Source organism: Chiloscyllium plagiosum, unplaced genomic scaffold (assembly GCF_037043375.1).
Source record: "Chiloscyllium plagiosum isolate Xiang-an unplaced genomic scaffold, Cpla_swu_hap1 HiC_scaffold_2, whole genome shotgun sequence".
In the NCBI taxonomy this organism is placed as follows: domain Eukaryota; kingdom Metazoa; phylum Chordata; class Chondrichthyes; order Orectolobiformes; family Hemiscylliidae; genus Chiloscyllium; species Chiloscyllium plagiosum.
The window spans coordinates 103,716,056-103,732,899 of record NW_028270140.1 but is presented as its reverse complement, the minus strand read 5'-3'; the positions used below and the strand labels follow the sequence as shown (position 1 = coordinate 103,732,899).

Sequence of the window (16,844 nt, the reverse complement as noted above, 5' to 3'; positions counted from 1 at the left end):
GAGTGAATCTGTTTCTCTGGTAGGATATTATGGTGTTAATTAACTTGAAGCTATGTCTGTGCTGGAAATTACATTCTACTGGCTTTTTTTGCAAAAAAGCTAAAAGCTAGCCAATCACTGGAATGGTAAGGCATATGTGTGCCTCACCATTCATCAGTGCCTAAACTGGAAGCACCTCACTGATGTTGTTGGTGATATGTAAGTAAAGTGGTGACTAAATTGTAATAATGCTTTGTGCACTATCTGATATCCGACTGACAGTAAAAAGTATTACCAAATGTGTTGTCACAGATGTACATAACATTCTTTACTTGATTTTTATGCCATCAGTCAACCATTTGTTGTCAGCCTGTAAAATGTGGACATAAGGATTAAAACATCAGCCTACCACATTCTGAATGATATGTTGAATGTGTGATCAAAGTGTAAATGACTGACATTGTGAATGACCAACTACTGACAACCGTGACAGCTGATGGTGACAAACAGGTCATTTTCTTCAAAGAAGCTAAAGTCCTTGAGCTTCCTTGTTAAAACTACTATATAGTCCAAGAAATTAAATTTTCTTTGGTTTTCAGTCTCTTCCTGATGAAATAGTTGATTCATTGTTTCATAATCTTAATATGCATACAGAATTTTAAAACAAAAGTAAAATAGATTTGTTGCAATTAGTTAACAGAGAATCAAACACTATGGAAAAGTGGCATCACATTACCTTGTTATGTTTGCATTAAACTTTATGAGAAAAATATTAGCTTCTTTCTGGACAGCAATTATGGGCTATATCTTATAGCATCAGTTTGGGTTCAAAAGCACAATGCCATTAAAGATGGCTAAAGGAATCATTTGCATATGCACAGAGTGAACCAGATGATGTTGGTATCACGTGGTGGGAATCTCAGTTGCCAGAATGCACCTGAACAGGTGCTGAAGGCATCATATATAATCAACAATGAGTTAAGATTCTAAGTAAATGTTCACTGTCAAGTAAGAGATTTGGGGGCCATAAAATAACCTACTGAAACACCAACCCTCAGTATCCACTGACAGAGTCATTTCAATTTCTGGCTTAACCCTAAATAAATCAAACTCCATCCTGGCAAAAATCAAAACATTAATTCTGCTTTCTCTCCACAGATGCTGCCAGACTGAGTTCTTCCAGCAATTTAATTTTGTTTTTGAAAGGAATTGCTGGTGATTCTTCTTTATCACTGTCCTCCTGTTCTGCTAGTTTTTGCTGTTACACCTGCCTGGCCAGGTTGCAATTCTTCAGTGTCAAGGGTAAAGTTCTAAAGAGGACATTACAAAGGAATGTAAGAGGTGTACATTTACCCTGGATATAGAATCCAACTTGAAAGAGATAGTGTAATGAAGAGGAAGTTGAACTTGAAAAAGGATATTTAGTTATGAATATACAAGTGATTTTTGATTGTTTCTGTTCTATCTCTGGACATAGCCTCAACAATGGCCCTTCCATTGATTGTGAACATCTGCCTATGTTTATGGGTCACCTTGTCTTGCCGGAAGGTGAGGTGTCTTGGTGTAATTAATAATGTGTCTGGTATGTTAAATAAGTTTGGGTGACTACACAATGTGGCGTTAGACTTGCAATAACATTAAGTGTATGAGAATGAGATGGAGTAACAAACTAACTCAAGATTAGTAGAGATTTTAGGAGGTGTTGTGCATTGAGCAGTGTTTGAGGCTAGTAGGTTTAATTTGAAGATGCGCTCAGGTTAAAGAAAAATACGACAGATGCTGAAGATCTGAAATAAAAACCCCAGAAGGTACTGGAGAAACTCAGCAGCTTTCGGAGCATCTTTGGAAACAGGAAGAAAGTTAATGTTTTGAGTCTCATGACTCTTTATCATGGCAGTCAAGAGGAGACAGGGGACTTGAAACATTAATTCTGCCTCATTCTTCTCAGGTGGTGCAAGACCTGCTGAGTTTCTCCGACACTCTGTTTTTATTATTGATCACTAAAGCAGGATCATTGAATTTTTTGCAGCATTGCATTTATGTTCTTGGGACTAGAGTCCTGGTATTAAGCAAATGGCTATTTGGCCCCTGTGACTTCACAACATTTCCTTTTCAAACTTCCTGTCTCACTGTGGATAGGTCATACTTCTCCTTCTCTTCACCTTCTGGACCTGGACTTCCAATTTAATGTTGGATAATATTCTCTCATTATCGAATGTTCCCTATGTCAATATCACTTTTATAATGACTTCCTGCACATGCTTCAACCACAGTGGACTTCACTTGTAAGATGAACTGAAGAAGCACAGACTAGTTTCAACTTGTCCCTGCCTCTCAATTTTTTTTGCCCTTGTTCAGGGGCGTTGTCACGCAATACTGTGCTCAGCACAGGCAAAACACTAAAATCATTCATATTTGCAGGCAGCAATATATTTCTATTGGCTATATCAGAAGAAACAGACATGGGTATTCTCCATCATACCAATTTCATAGCCCAATTTTTTCCTCGTATGATTTTTTTCTTTTTGGAATACACACTTTGGAATTCAGTGTATATAATATATATGTATATAAAACAATATTATTGAATATTTTAAGGAGGTGAAAGAGAATAACAGGTGGTAATGCAATAAATGTATTTTACCTGAATTTTAAAAGGTCTTTCAATAAGGTATCTCAGGTTGAATGTTCCCAATGCCTGAATGGTGTGGCCATTGGTAAGAACATTGAGAAATCAGGAGAGATGGGCACTAAGGAAATTCCTGATGTCAAGAACAAAGTGTCCCATTTTTCACTTGCAAGATGAGATTCTCACTACTGAGCAGCAAGAGGCTTATTTGCATTTATTAAAATCCTCATTATTAATTAGTCTCATCTCATTGATAAGCAATTTCCTATTTTCCTATCTGTCTGATAGAAACAAGATGGTGACAATTCCTGACATGAAAGAGCAGTATGGGTGTCTCTAGTTCATCACTTGCTCCTCCAGCCCTCCATCTTGGACACCAATCAAAAATATTTCAGGTTACACTCCATGGGCAGTGACTGCATGCACCCTCTGTTCATCAGGACCTCTGAGTTAATTTTAGTAAAGCAGGGTCTAATTTCCGTCTAGTGACCAGTTTAGATGCATCTAAAGGGAAACTAGATAAACATATGAGAAAGAAGGACGTCAAAGAGTCTAATGATAGATCTAGATAACGAAACGAGGGAATGGTGAATGTGGAACATAGATGTTCATGCAGACGGATTGGGCCAAATGACCTGTTACTGTGCCTTATTTTATGTAAATCTGTGTAATAGCACTACTTAACTTCTGTCTTGTACAAAATGACTTATTACACATAGTCTGTTTGACAAAATGCTTTGTGGTCCTAAAATGATGCTACTGAATACTTAAGTTCAAATAATTGACACGTTCCTCTGACATATCCTTTACTTCTATTCAAATAAGTACTTATTTTAGAAATATTATTGGCTCACTAAATACCAGAGAGTGCATTTTAAGATAAGCACATCAAATGTTTCTATGATTATTTCAGCACATGTGAATTTCACTCAGAAAAAGGTGTTGTAGTTTCTTGTGACATTGTTGCAGATACATCAAGAGATGGTATGAATTTATTATTTTGAATTGATATATTTAGTTTCATTTTCAAAGTTCATGCCCTTGTCAGAAATGGAAGACCTCACAATAGAATTAAAAATGACAAATTGCTTAAATAATGTATTGAATGGTCCAAAACATAGATAATACAGTAAGCACTTTAAAATCAACAACTATGAGATATCCAGAATATTCCCTGGGTTTCAGTCTCTTGTAAATACATTCATTTGAATAAGAATCCATCATTAGCTGTTGCCCTGTGGTGCCTGCAGTAATAGGTCATTCACATTTGTGGTAATATATGAAAACAACCCTACTACTATTGTGATACTGGACCTGCAAATATCGTTAATATTTTAACGGACAATATTTGAGCAGCATCTTGCTGCTTCTTTAGTATTTCAATACCACATCTTCTAATCCCATGACCCTTTCCATGGAGAAGGACAAGGGCAGCGGATATATGGGAACACAGCAACTTGCAAGTTCCTGTCTAAGTGAATCACCATCCAGCATGGAAATATATTGCCATTCCTCCAGTGCCTTGGGTCAAAATCCTGGTATTTCCACCCTAATGGCATTGTGCATCTATCTGCAGTGGTTCAAGAAGGCAGCTTACCACTACCTTCTCAAGGACAACTGTGAACAGGCAATGAATGCTGGCCCAGTCAGTGACCCCTCCATATCCTATGAGTGAATAAAACATAAAAATAAAATCTATAATAAAAAGAATCACATATGAAAGTTTTATATTGATTTTCATTTCACTCATGAGAAAGATGTATATAGTTATCTCATGAAGTCAAAAATCTATAAAACATTTTCTATCTTCTTTTCATCTTTATTTCTTTCTGTGTTATCAATAAAGGTTATTTTCTCATTTTTTTTCAAAACATGTACATACTCAGATATATGTATTACTAAACCTTCAACAATGTATGAATTTGAAAAAAAGAATCTTAGTGTTGTCAATTTATAATGTACTGCAGTGCTGAGGTATATCACCTCCGAATACCAGTCATGTATTAACTTTTAAGGAACTACTCAAAATTCATCCTAAGGAAAAATAACTGTTAATACCCTAATGTCGTTTCTAGTGTCATAAAACCAAAGAACTATCTGTACTTGGTATCCTGTGTAGAATGTCTTCAGGCCTTCTCTAGTCCATTCATGTCCCGGTTCCCTCCCATGAAGAATATTCAGTTCATGGCTGGCAGTGGGGTCAGTGTACCAGTCACTGAAGGCTGGAGCTGAGGCAGTAATGATCAGAAAAATAAATGTTATGCCCTACAGCCACTGCTGCAATGCGTCATCTGCAGCAGGTAGGATATACAGTCGCATACTGTGGTCAATAAACCCATTGAGAACCGTCATGATTTCTACGCAAGAACTATAATTTAAAATAATTACAAATAAAATGCTTTTCTCTTTTTAAAGATATGTTCTTTACCCATTTTTAAAATTTTCTTTCATTATATATCAGGCAATAAAATGTGGCTAAAAATGACTTCTGTAGAATCTACATGACAGAGATTGTAGATATTTCGAGCACTGGAAAGAACATGATGTTTTCAGAAGCTGAACTTCAATTTATTAATAACTATCCAATGTGAACATCACGAATCTCAGTCTTATTTTTGCTTTATATGAATATGATTATTAGACAGCATTTAATTGCCAAGTAAAATAAATATAGATACTTTGTTCAGTGAAAATGTTTACTTTAGCTATTAACTACTGTGAAAGTTGGTTTTCCAAGGGTGCGTGACTGCAAACCATGTACTAATAGCCAATTACTAAGACAGTATGATTAGGCAGAGAGAAAAAATGTTGGTACGTTTTCATTACTTATGAAGGAAAATAAATTGCAGACAACTATGTGCGTGTCTGGTAAATAGATTTATTTGTGATTAAATTAAAGTTACAGTAATTCTAGTGTGTATTATTTACCACCACTGCACACCTTTTCCATCATTAACCAATACCTATAAAAAGTGTCTCTGGACACTATTAATGTAGACAGTTTTCATCAGAGGTAAGCTTGTCAGTAGTCCAGACCCAGAGGGATAGTATTCCCCACAATAAAAAAAATCTAGCTAACCTTGGCTCTTCAACAACAAGAAAATTATTAATTACTTATTCTTTTATGTATTTTGTCAGCTGCATTGTGAGGATCATTAATGTCTATTCCAATAAGAACACTTCCTAGTATATTCTCGTAACCTAATACTTTCCGATACATTTTCTCTAACAGAATCTTTTTCCTTTACAAAACAACACCCTTGAGGGTATCATAAATATTAAAGTTGTGTTTTAACTACATCAGCTTATGATGAAATTCTTATTTGGATATTCCTCTTTGGTGTATTAATAGATCAGTGGGTCTATCTATAAAACTTTAGCACATTTGGCTTTTTAACTCATTTTTGCTTAAGAAATGGTAACAACACCCAGAATCTTGTGGTTTAATATCGATGAGTATTTTCAATATTACTAATGTGCCTAAAATACCTTGTTCCACAGATGAGTAGCTTGGCACCTGCTGCATGAAAAATAGCCAATTACTGCTCAGTGTCTCTAATTTTCTGATTCAATTAGTATGCTCCAGAGCTTTCCACTTTAATAGCAAACTACTTCACAGTTAGCTTTCTGATTAATCATTGCCCATCTGCAAACCGTCGAAAAGCTTGGTGGAACAAATTTGTGTACCTTAGAATGCTGTGAGCTTAGCAAATCAAACCTGTTTTGCTATATGCAGTGTCACTTCCATTTACACTTCGTCTGCTACCAGCAACCAGTAACCAGCATTGCGTTAATGATAAGGAAAAGCCTTTGCTATAAAAATCTGATATCATTATACAAAGAGAAATTTGCGAACTGGAAATATCACTTGAAGAAGGTGGTCAAAGTCTAAATTCTTTTAGCTTTAATTTTAGTTTAATTTGAAAAGAACATTTTATGAAATTATACTTTTTGTAGATAGTCTTTTCTCTTAAATCCAAATTTATGATGTTCAGAACTATTAACAATCATTAAACTTAGACTATTAAGAAGAAATTTTAAAAATGGTAATTTAAATAACAATCTATCCAAGTAATTATGATATTAAAACAAACTAAACTCAAGATCAAAAATGAAATAAAACAATCAAAGTGAATTTTTAAATCTTTAAGTCTCATAACTACTTTGTAAATCTTGCTCTGCTGAAGGTGAAATCTTGATTATTTCAAATACAGCCACAGAATCATACAGCACAGAAGCAGACCCTTCAGTCTAACTTGATGAGGGATGTCAGTACTAAAGAACATATCTAGCACCCAGTGCCACCTTCAAATCTGACAGGGAAAATCAGAGGTTGTGCAAAATTCCTGCATATTATAGAACCCATCTGATTTTCATTCCTATTGATTCACACCAAAGTGTTGAGGATGAATATGACCCGATTTAATTTGGGACAAGCAAGATAGGTTAAATTTAAATGCAGTATATTATACTTGTTATTTTGGGGCTGTAGAATATGTTCTTTGATACCAGTATAAATTAAAATGAAATCACTGTTCTGATGATTTTGTAAACACTAATACTTGTGGCACTACCTACTTAGTGCACTGATCTCCAATGTGGTGCTATTATCTTGCCTATGGAGAAAACTGTTAGGAAGAAAATTTGAGGGGCTGAATTTTATCTGAAAAGCTGGGATTTGAGAGTTGGGTTTATTTCCAGATCACGAATCTGCAACGTGACGGCAAACAGACAGTTTTCAATTTTGTTGTAGTTGAGGGACTAATTGGTGAGAATTCAGCATGGCCAAATAATCATTGGGAAAGACAAGTATAGAGGTGGGGCACAGCACTACCGCGGTTAGGCGGTAGTGTGGGGGAAAAAAAAAGAACAAGAGTCACACTGGCCACTCGGGTGTAAAGAAAGAAAAATAGAGGTGGGGCACTAGGGAAGAAGGCACACATTCTGGCTTGATGCAACAGCCATTGCTGTGATTGCTGTCAAATTGGCCAAGGCAGATGAATATTTGGAACCTGGAATAGGTAGGGAAAGTTAAATATCACACACCACCAGGTTATAGTCCAATAGGTTTAACTGGAAGCACACTAGCTTTCAGAGTACTGCTCCTTCATCAGGTGGCACTCCAAAAGCTAGTACTTCCAATTAAACCTGTTGGATTATAACCTGGTGTTGTGTGACTTTTAACTTTGTACACCCCAGTCCAACACCAGCATCTCCAAATCATAGGTAGGGAAAGTTTCATGTTATTAAATTTTATTGCTATAAAATAGATTTGGTTTAAAGCTTGCACTTTTGCAATTAAATAAAACATAGAACCTGCTCCCAAAATGCTGCAGTTGTTTAGCTCTACACAGCTTGCAATGGCCATCATCAAGACTTTTGGGATCTCAGATCATTCTTAAGGCACTGCTTAATTATCTAAATGGGACTAATTAACCATAGGCAATTTCACTTTCATACCATCCCCTGCTGTCTTCCCATCTCCACAAAAATTTTCAAGGTTTTGAAATGGAGACAGAACATCATGACATATGATTTCAAAGCCATTTTTTCTAACTCTATCTTTAACCTATTATTAAAAATCACACAACACCAGGTTATAGTCCAACAGGTTTATTTGGAAGCACTAGCTTTCAAGGTGCTGCTTCTTCATCAGGTAGCTGTGGAACATGACCATGTGACACAGAATTTATAGTAGAAGGGTTACATTGTCATGGAGTTCTCATAAGATATTAAACAACTTTAGTTAAAAATCACACAACACTAGGTTATAATTCTTAAACAAATTTAGATTAAGTATTTCATCTTTTAGAATGGGATATGGTGGTTTAGGTTCTTTAATATGCAAATTTCAGAATTACATTCTCAAGGTGGCAGTCAGCTTATCTAATAATAGGTGTTATCTCAGCTCAGACAATGCATTAATGTGTGAAGGCAAAGTCTGTTGACTGAATTCTATTTCTAAAGTGGGGCTTACAGAATCTTACATGGATTTATGCAGTTTTTGAAGAAAATAAAATATAATTCTGCAAATATAAGTTCACCCCATAGATTTATGTGTGTGCCCATGCAGGAGAGACAGAGTGGATGTGTGTATATGAGTGTGTGAATGTGGGTGTGAGTGCATGTGAAAGAGTGTGTGTATGTGTGTGAGTGTGATGGAGTTGAAGCCTTAAGAGGGAGCGTGCAGGGGTGGGGGTAGTGAGTGGGCAGGGGTGAATGTGTATGCGTATGAGAGAGAGTCTGCGTAAGTATGTATTTGTGCCTATGTGTGTGTATGTGTGTGTGTGAGAAAGTGTACAGTGCAGTGGGGTGACCTGTAGTCTGACATGAACCCAAGGTCCCAGCTGAGGCCTTCCTCAATTTATTGGACGACACCCTTCAACTGGAGGAGATTGAAGTCCTTAGCAAAGGGCTCAATTTCTACCCCACCACCAAAATGGACCCCAAGGGTCTTGCAGACATGGAAGAATTCATCAGACGAATGAGACACCATGAAATCTTTCAGGATGACAGCAGCAATCCCAATGAGCCCACTGACAAACCAGTACAATCATCACAGGGATCCACAGAGGAGCGACCAAAGAAGGAGTCGACTTGGACCCCACTGAAGGGCCATTGCCCCCAGCTTGACATGTGTGATCAAACTGTCAGAAAGTATGTAAATGCCAGATTCATCAGCCGCACCTACAACTGGGTGCACCGACAATTGAACAACCAGGATCACTACAGGCACGACCGGCCAATCCGACCAGAGAGCACACCCATGAACTAAAAACAATGATCAAGACTTTTGATCCAGTCCTTCAGAGTTTCCTACGTGCTCTCATCCCTTGTACGTCTCGCGTAGGTGACTGCTACCACCTTCCAAAGATACACAAAGCCAACACACCAGGACATCCCATCATATCAGGCAATGGGACCCTATATGAGAACCTCTCTGGTTATGTCAAAGGCATCTTGAAACCCATTGTACAGGGAACCCCCAGCTTCTCTTGTGACACTACAGATTTCTTACAGAAATTCAGCACCCATGGAACAGTTGAGCCAGGAACATTTCTCCTCAAAATGAACGTGTCAGCACTCCACACCAGCATTGCCCGTGATGACGGCTTCTCAGCACCAGCCTTAGTACTCAATACCAACAACGGCCAATCTCCAAGCACTGTCCTACAACTCATCTGCTTCATCCTCGACCACCACCAGTTCTTCATTCAGACACACGTAACAGCCATGGGACCACATTTGTATCCCAATAAACCAATGTTTTATGCACAGGTTTAAACAAGACTTCTTTTCTGCACAGGGCCTCCAACCAACATTACACACCAGATATATTGATGACATTTTCTTTCTCTGGACCCATGGCGAGGAGTCACTGAAACTACACAATGATATCAATGAGTTTCATCCCACCATCAGACTTATCATGGATTAGTCTCTAGTGTCTGTCTCATTCTTGGACACACACATCTCCATCAAGGATGGGCACCCCAGCACCTCACTCTACTACAAACCCACGGATAATCTCACAATGCTGCACTTCTCTGGTTTCCACCCGAAACATATTAAAACAGCCATCCCCTTCAGACACGCCCTACGCATATACAGGATCTGGTTGGATGAGGAGGAACATGACTGACACCTGAAAATGCTCAAGGATGTCCTCACAAGAACAGGGTGTGATGCTCAGCTTGTTGACCGCCAGTTCTAACGTGCTACAGCAACAAACCACAGGAGACAGACATAGGCTGCAACTGATAGGGTACCCTTCGTTGTCCAGTATTTCTCGGGAACCGAAAGACTATGCCATGTTCTTCGTGGCCTGCAACATATTATTGATGAGGCCAAGCACCTTGCCAAAACCTACCCTACCCCTCCACTTCTCACCTTTAACAACAACCAAACCTCAAACAGATCATTGCTCTCAGCAAACTGCTCAGCCTTCAGGACAACATCGACCACAACACCGTACATAGACTAATGAAGCAACAGTATAGCAGACACATTCCACAAGTATTGCCATCCTTAATAAGAGGGGACCCCAGCACATTAGTGCAAAAGATAAAACTGAATCATTGCTAACAATATTCAATCAGAAGTGCTGAATGGATAATCTATCTTAGCCTCCTTCAGAGGTGCCAGCATCACAGATGTCAGTCGCCAGCCAATTTGATTAACTCCACCTGATAGTAATAACAATTTGAGGTACTGGATACGGCAAAGACTTTGGGCCTGACAACATTTCAGCAGTAGTACTGAAGACTTGTGCTCCAGAACATGCCATTCCCCTAGCCAAGCTATTCCAGGACAATGATATCTACCTGAACAAGTACACAATTGCCTAGGTACATTCTGTACACAAAAAAATAGAACAAATCCACACCAGCCAATTAATGCTCCATTAGCCTACTCTTGAGTGATGAAAGGTGTCATCAACAGGGCGATCAAGCATCACTTGCTTAGCAATAATCTGTTCACTGACACTCCGTTTGGATCCAGCCAGAGCCTCTCAGCTCTTGACCTCATTCTGGCTTTGGTCCAAACGTGAACAAAATAGCTGAATTCCAAATTTGAGATTACAGTGACTGCCATTGACAGCAAAGCTGCATTTTACCGGTGTGGCATCAAGAAGCTTGAACAAAACTGCAGTCAATGGAAATGGGGGGAAAACTCTGCTGATTGGACTCGTCCATGGCACAAGGAAAGATGTCAGTCACCTCAGCTCCAGACTGTCTCCTCAGGAGTTCCTGAGTATAATATACTTTGCCCAACCATCCTCAGCTGCTTCATCAATGACTTTGCCGACATCATAAGGTGAGAAGTGGGAAAGTTTGTGAGAAGATTTGTAGCTCGGGTGCTCGTTGTTGTGGTTTTGTTCGCCAAACTGGGAATTTGTGTTGCAGACGTTACATCCCCTGTCTAGGTGACATCCTCAGTGCTTGGGAGCCTCCTGTGAAGCGCTTCTGTGATCTTTCCTCCGCCATTTGTAGTGGTTTGAATTTGCCGCTTCCGGTTGTCAGTTCCAGCTGTCCATTGCAGTGGTCGGTATATTGGGTCCAGGTCGATGTGCTTATTGATTGAATCTGTGGATTACTGCCATGCCTCTAGGAATTCCCTGGCTGTTCTCTGTTTGGCTTGTCCTATAATAGTAGTGTTGTTCCAGTCGAATTCATGTTGCTTGTCATCTGCATGTGTGGCTACTAAGGATAGCTGGTCATGTCGTTTTGTGGCTAGTTGGTGTTCATGGATGCGGATCGTTAGCTGTCTTCCTGTTTCTCCAATGCAGTGTTTTGTGCAGTCCTTGCATGGGATTTTGTACACTACATTGGTTTTGCTCATGCTGGGTATCGGGTCCTTCGTTCTGGTGAGTTGTTGTCTGAGAGTGGCTGTTGGTTTGTGTACTGTTATGAGTCCTAGTGGTTGCAGTAGTCTGGCTATCAGTTCGGAAATGCTCTTGATGTATGGTAGTGTGGCTAGTCCTTTGGGTTGTGGCATGTCCTCGTTCCGCTGTCTTTCCCTTAGGCATCTGTTGATGAAATTGCGCGGGTATCCATAACAAGGAAAAGACAAACACATAACCTCAACACCAAGGAGAGGGAAGCACTAAAATCACTAAGAAACGATAAGAACATAATCATACTACCAGCAGACAAAGGCAGAATGACGGTCATCCTGGACAAAGCAAACTACATCCAAAAAGCACAACAACTACTTGCAGATACCAACACCTACCAAAAGAGGGAGTTTGACCCCACCCCACAGCTCACCAATAGGATAAACAACACACTGAGGAACCTACAAAAAAACAGACAGATAATCTGGTTTGACCTACAAAGAATGAAACCTGCAGGCAACAACACCCCCAGATTCTATGGACTACCTAAAGTGCACAAACCAGACATCCCACTCAGACCCATAGTATCACTACCAGGGACACCATCACACAAACTGGCTAAAGAACTACAGCAGAAACTGAAACACCTGATCAGCAGATCCAGACACTCTATACAATCAACACAGGAATTCTTGGACATTATCAGAAATATACACATAGACAAGGAAGAAATCATAGTCTCATTCGATGTAACAGCACTGTTCACCTCTATCGACAAAACCCTAGCCAGAGAAACAATAGCCAACCTGCTGGACATATAGAACAGACAACAGGACACTGAACCTATCAACAAAGACGGCATACTCAAACTACTGGACCTGTGCCTCACAAAACACTTCACAAGAGCATTTCCGAACTGACAGCCAGACTACTGCGACCACTACGACTCATAACAGCACACAAACCAACAGCCACTCTCAGACAACTCACCAGAACGAAGGATCCGATACCCAGCATGAGCAAAACCAATGTAGTGTACAAAATCCCATGCAAGGACTGCACAAAACACTGCATAGGACAAACAGGAAGACAGCTAACGATCCGCATCCATGAACACCAACTAGCCATGAAACAACACGACCAGCTATCCTTAGTAGCCACACACGCAGATGACAAGCAACATGAATTCGACTGGGACAACACTACTGTTATAGGACAAGCCAAACAGAGAACAGCCAGGGAATTCCTAGAGGCATGGCAGTCATCCACAGATTCAATCAATAAGCACATCGACCTGGACCCAATATACCGACCACTGCAACGGACAGCTGGAACTGACAACCGGAAGTGGCAGATTCAAACCACTACAAATGGCGGAGGAAAGATCACAGAAGCGCTTCACAGGAGGCTCCCAAGCACTGAGGATGTCACCTAGACAGGGAATGAAACGTCTGCAACACAAATTCCCAGCTTGGCGAACAGAACCACAACAACGAGAAGTGGGAAGTTCCTCAATGACTGCACATGTTTAGCACCATTTGTGAATCCTCAGATACTGAAGCAGTCCATGTCCTAATATAGCAAAATCCAGACAATGTCCCAAGCTTAAGCTGATGAGTGGCATGTAACATTCGTGCCATACAAGTGCCAAGCAATGAACACCTCCAACAAGAGAGAATGTAACTATTGCACACTGCTATCACCATCATTGAATCCTCCACCACCAACATCCTGACTGTTATTACTGATCAGAAATGAACTGGTCTAGTCATATACGTACTGTGTGGCTACAAAGCAGATCATATGCTGGGAATCTTGCAACAAGCAACTCATCTTCTGATTCTCCAAAGTCTGTCAACAATCAAAAAGGCACAAGTCAGCGATGTGATGGAAGACTCTACTTGCTTGAATGTGTGCAGCTCCAACCATACTCAAGAAATTTGTGGGACTGCTTTACTGATACCACATCTACAAACATTCAAACGCTCAAACACCTCCTTAGGTAACACCTTCGAACCCCATGACCACTACTACTACCCAGAAGAATAAACAAGCACATACATGGGAATACCAGCACCTGTAAGTTTCCCTCCAAGCCAGTCCCCATGCAATCTTGGAAATATATTGCCATTCTTTCAATGTCCTGGAACTCCCTTTCTAATGACTTTGTGGATGTGCCTGCGCCAAATAGACCACAGCAGTTCAAAAAAGCAGCTCACTACTACCACCTTCTCAAGGCGAATGGTTTCAGCAATAAATGCCGGTCCAACCAGTGATGCCCACATCCCATGCAAGAATTTATAATAAAAGAAAAGCTGTACTGGAGCAGTTCAGCTAGAAGTGTGCTAGTTTTGAAACAAAAATGTTTTTGAAACAAAAATAGGTTTATAGGTGGAATTCTCAGCATCCAAAGTTCTTGCGATAACCAGTATACTCAGCCATTTTAAAAATATCACATGGAGTAAATTAATTGGCAGAAGACTGGTTATGGGGACTTCGGCAGCAGGCTAAGATGGACAATTCACCCACTACTTCAGGCTGGTTGTGAAGACTTAAAAATTATTTTTTGCACTGGTGTGTTGGGCTTCCAAATCAAGTATTGGGAATTTTATCAGCGTCCTCCATCCTCAGTTCTAAATGATCCATTACCATGCATAATTAAATATAAAAGAACTACAATGCTTTGATCTGATCCTTTGGCTGTGGGATCACTTAAATCTGTCTACTGATTCTACTGGTCATGTTAATAGTTAATTAATTAATTGTTAATTGTTCATGTTATGGTCTTGTGCTGTAGCTTCACAAGATGAGGCACTTCATTTTTAGGTATGCACTTGGCTTTCTCTTAGACTCTACTAATCAAGTTGGCTATCCGGCTAAATGGTAATAGAAATGGTACAGCGAGGGAAAATGTTTGTGATGGAATACAACTCTGCTGCTGCTTGCCCACAGTGCCTTTTGAGCAGTTTAATCTCTTCTATATCTATATAATTTAACAGGCTGCAATACTAAATAACAAAATAAAAGATGTACTCCATACAACGATGAGATTTTGCTGCCACAAAAAATACACAGTGATCCCACCTATCATTACTATCACAGATAAATGCTTCTGCGACAGTTAGATTGGTAAGGATGAGGTCGAGTACATCTGAACATAAGAATGCGGAGCAGAAGTAGGTCACTTGGCTCCTCAAATCTGCTCTCCCATTCAATAAGACCATAACTGATCTGATTATTCCACATACCCACCTATTCCAACATACTTATGGTCCCCGTTTATCAAAGATTTATCGTTCTCTGCATTAAAAGTATTCATACATCCACCGCCTTTTGTAGACAGAAGTTCCAAAGACTCCAGAATCTCTGTGTAACAAAAATGTCTCCTTATTTCCATCTTAATTGGGCAACCTCATATTTTTAAATAGTGACCTCCAGTCGTAGATTCTCCCACAGGATGAAACATTCTTTCCAAATGCATCCTGTCAGGATCTTTCGTAGTTCAATCATTCACCTTCCTCCAAACTTCATCAGAATCAGGTCTTGTGTGCCCAATCCTTTCACATAAAACAGCACGCCCATTTCAGGAATTAGTCTAGTATCCCTTTTCTGAGTTTAAATGAGGAGGTCAATACTTTGTACTGTATGACAAGGAGTCTTTGATTATGTTGGTTGCTTCCCTAAGGCTGCAGGAAGTATGAGATGGAGTCAGTAGATGGAAGGTTCTGTCCACTTTGCAGTCTTGGGAAGAGCAGTTGCCAAACTACACTGTCATGCATCCAGACAGAATGCTGATTCATCAGCTGAGGCACAGCACGATTTAGTGGATTTTTTTCCTCTAGCTGACCTGGTAGCTTGAGATCTCATGGGTTCTGACTTTTAGACCACTCCTTTTCTATATAAACCACTGTTGTGATTGTAACAAGGTTAGCCAGGTGATCATCATAAAATATTAGTACCCTTATTGGGGCTGCTAATCTGGTCCAGACAGGGAATCCTGGCTGACAGATAAGAACAGGAGTGTCAGACATCCTGTTCATTCTAACTGCTGGCTCTGAAGGAGCTGGTTCAGTGTCAAGGATTCTCCATGTGTAAATAAAGGGTGACTTGGTGATGGGATACTGGCCACTGTGGAATTATTTCAACTGCCATTTCTGGTGTTGCTCAAGAGTAATGCTAGTGATGGGGATGGCAAAGTCGGTGATGAGGTATGATTTTGAAAGCATTACTACGCCAGGTTGTTGTTTTATTAATCCTTCCATTCAGTTGTCCCAATTTTAAGGAAAGTCTACAGATATTAGTGAGGAATACTTTGCTAAGTTGATTGAGTATATATTGATGCTGGGTCCATTGTGTTTGTTTTTATTCTAACTTTCTGTACCAGTTTGACACAGCCAAGTTGATTGCTTGACAGATCATTTCAGAGGGCAACTGAAAATTAATCTTCTTATTATGGGTCTGGACTAACATAGCTGCAATACTAGGTAAGAATAGCATATTTCTTTCCCAAAATATTATTAAACCCCAGATGTGTTTTTAGACCAGTCCGGTTCAATCATCACCATCTATTACATTTATTTCTTTATTTCATATTTATTTCATTAAACACATGTAAATTCCCTACTTGTGAAGGTGAGATTTGAATTAATATTTCCAACCATTAGACAAGGTTTTGGGATTACTAATCTAGTAACATACATTTTTACTTGACCAAGGGATAAAGGAACTGGCGTGGGTGTTGGAGCCTGAGATGGATTCAAAAAATAATGTGGAAGGGATTTGTGGCAATAGAAATGTACTAATATTATTGTTTGAGCTTTTTGTCTCCATTTCATAGACAATAATCTGGTGAAGAGAATCACTCATATTTTTAATTTCTGTTTCACTGTCAAGCAAAAG

General features: G+C 39.4%; 1 protein-coding gene across 3 annotated transcripts in view; it reads right to left on the bottom strand.

The window, feature by feature from the left end:
* Window positions 1-16,844, bottom strand: part of arb2a (ARB2 cotranscriptional regulator A) — a 570,831-nt gene that overhangs the window by 83,366 nt on the left and 470,621 nt on the right. The window contains exon 11 of one of the 3 annotated variants that reach the window (XM_087999275.1): window positions 13,699-13,796. The exons of the other annotated variants lie outside the window; for them this stretch is intronic. Coding sequence (XP_087855401.1) covers window positions 13,714-13,796 — 83 coding nt within the window. The 3' untranslated portion in view covers window positions 13,699-13,713. Of the gene's footprint in view, window positions 1-13,698; window positions 13,797-16,844 lie in introns of those variants that run through there. 3 annotated transcript variants of the gene reach the window in all.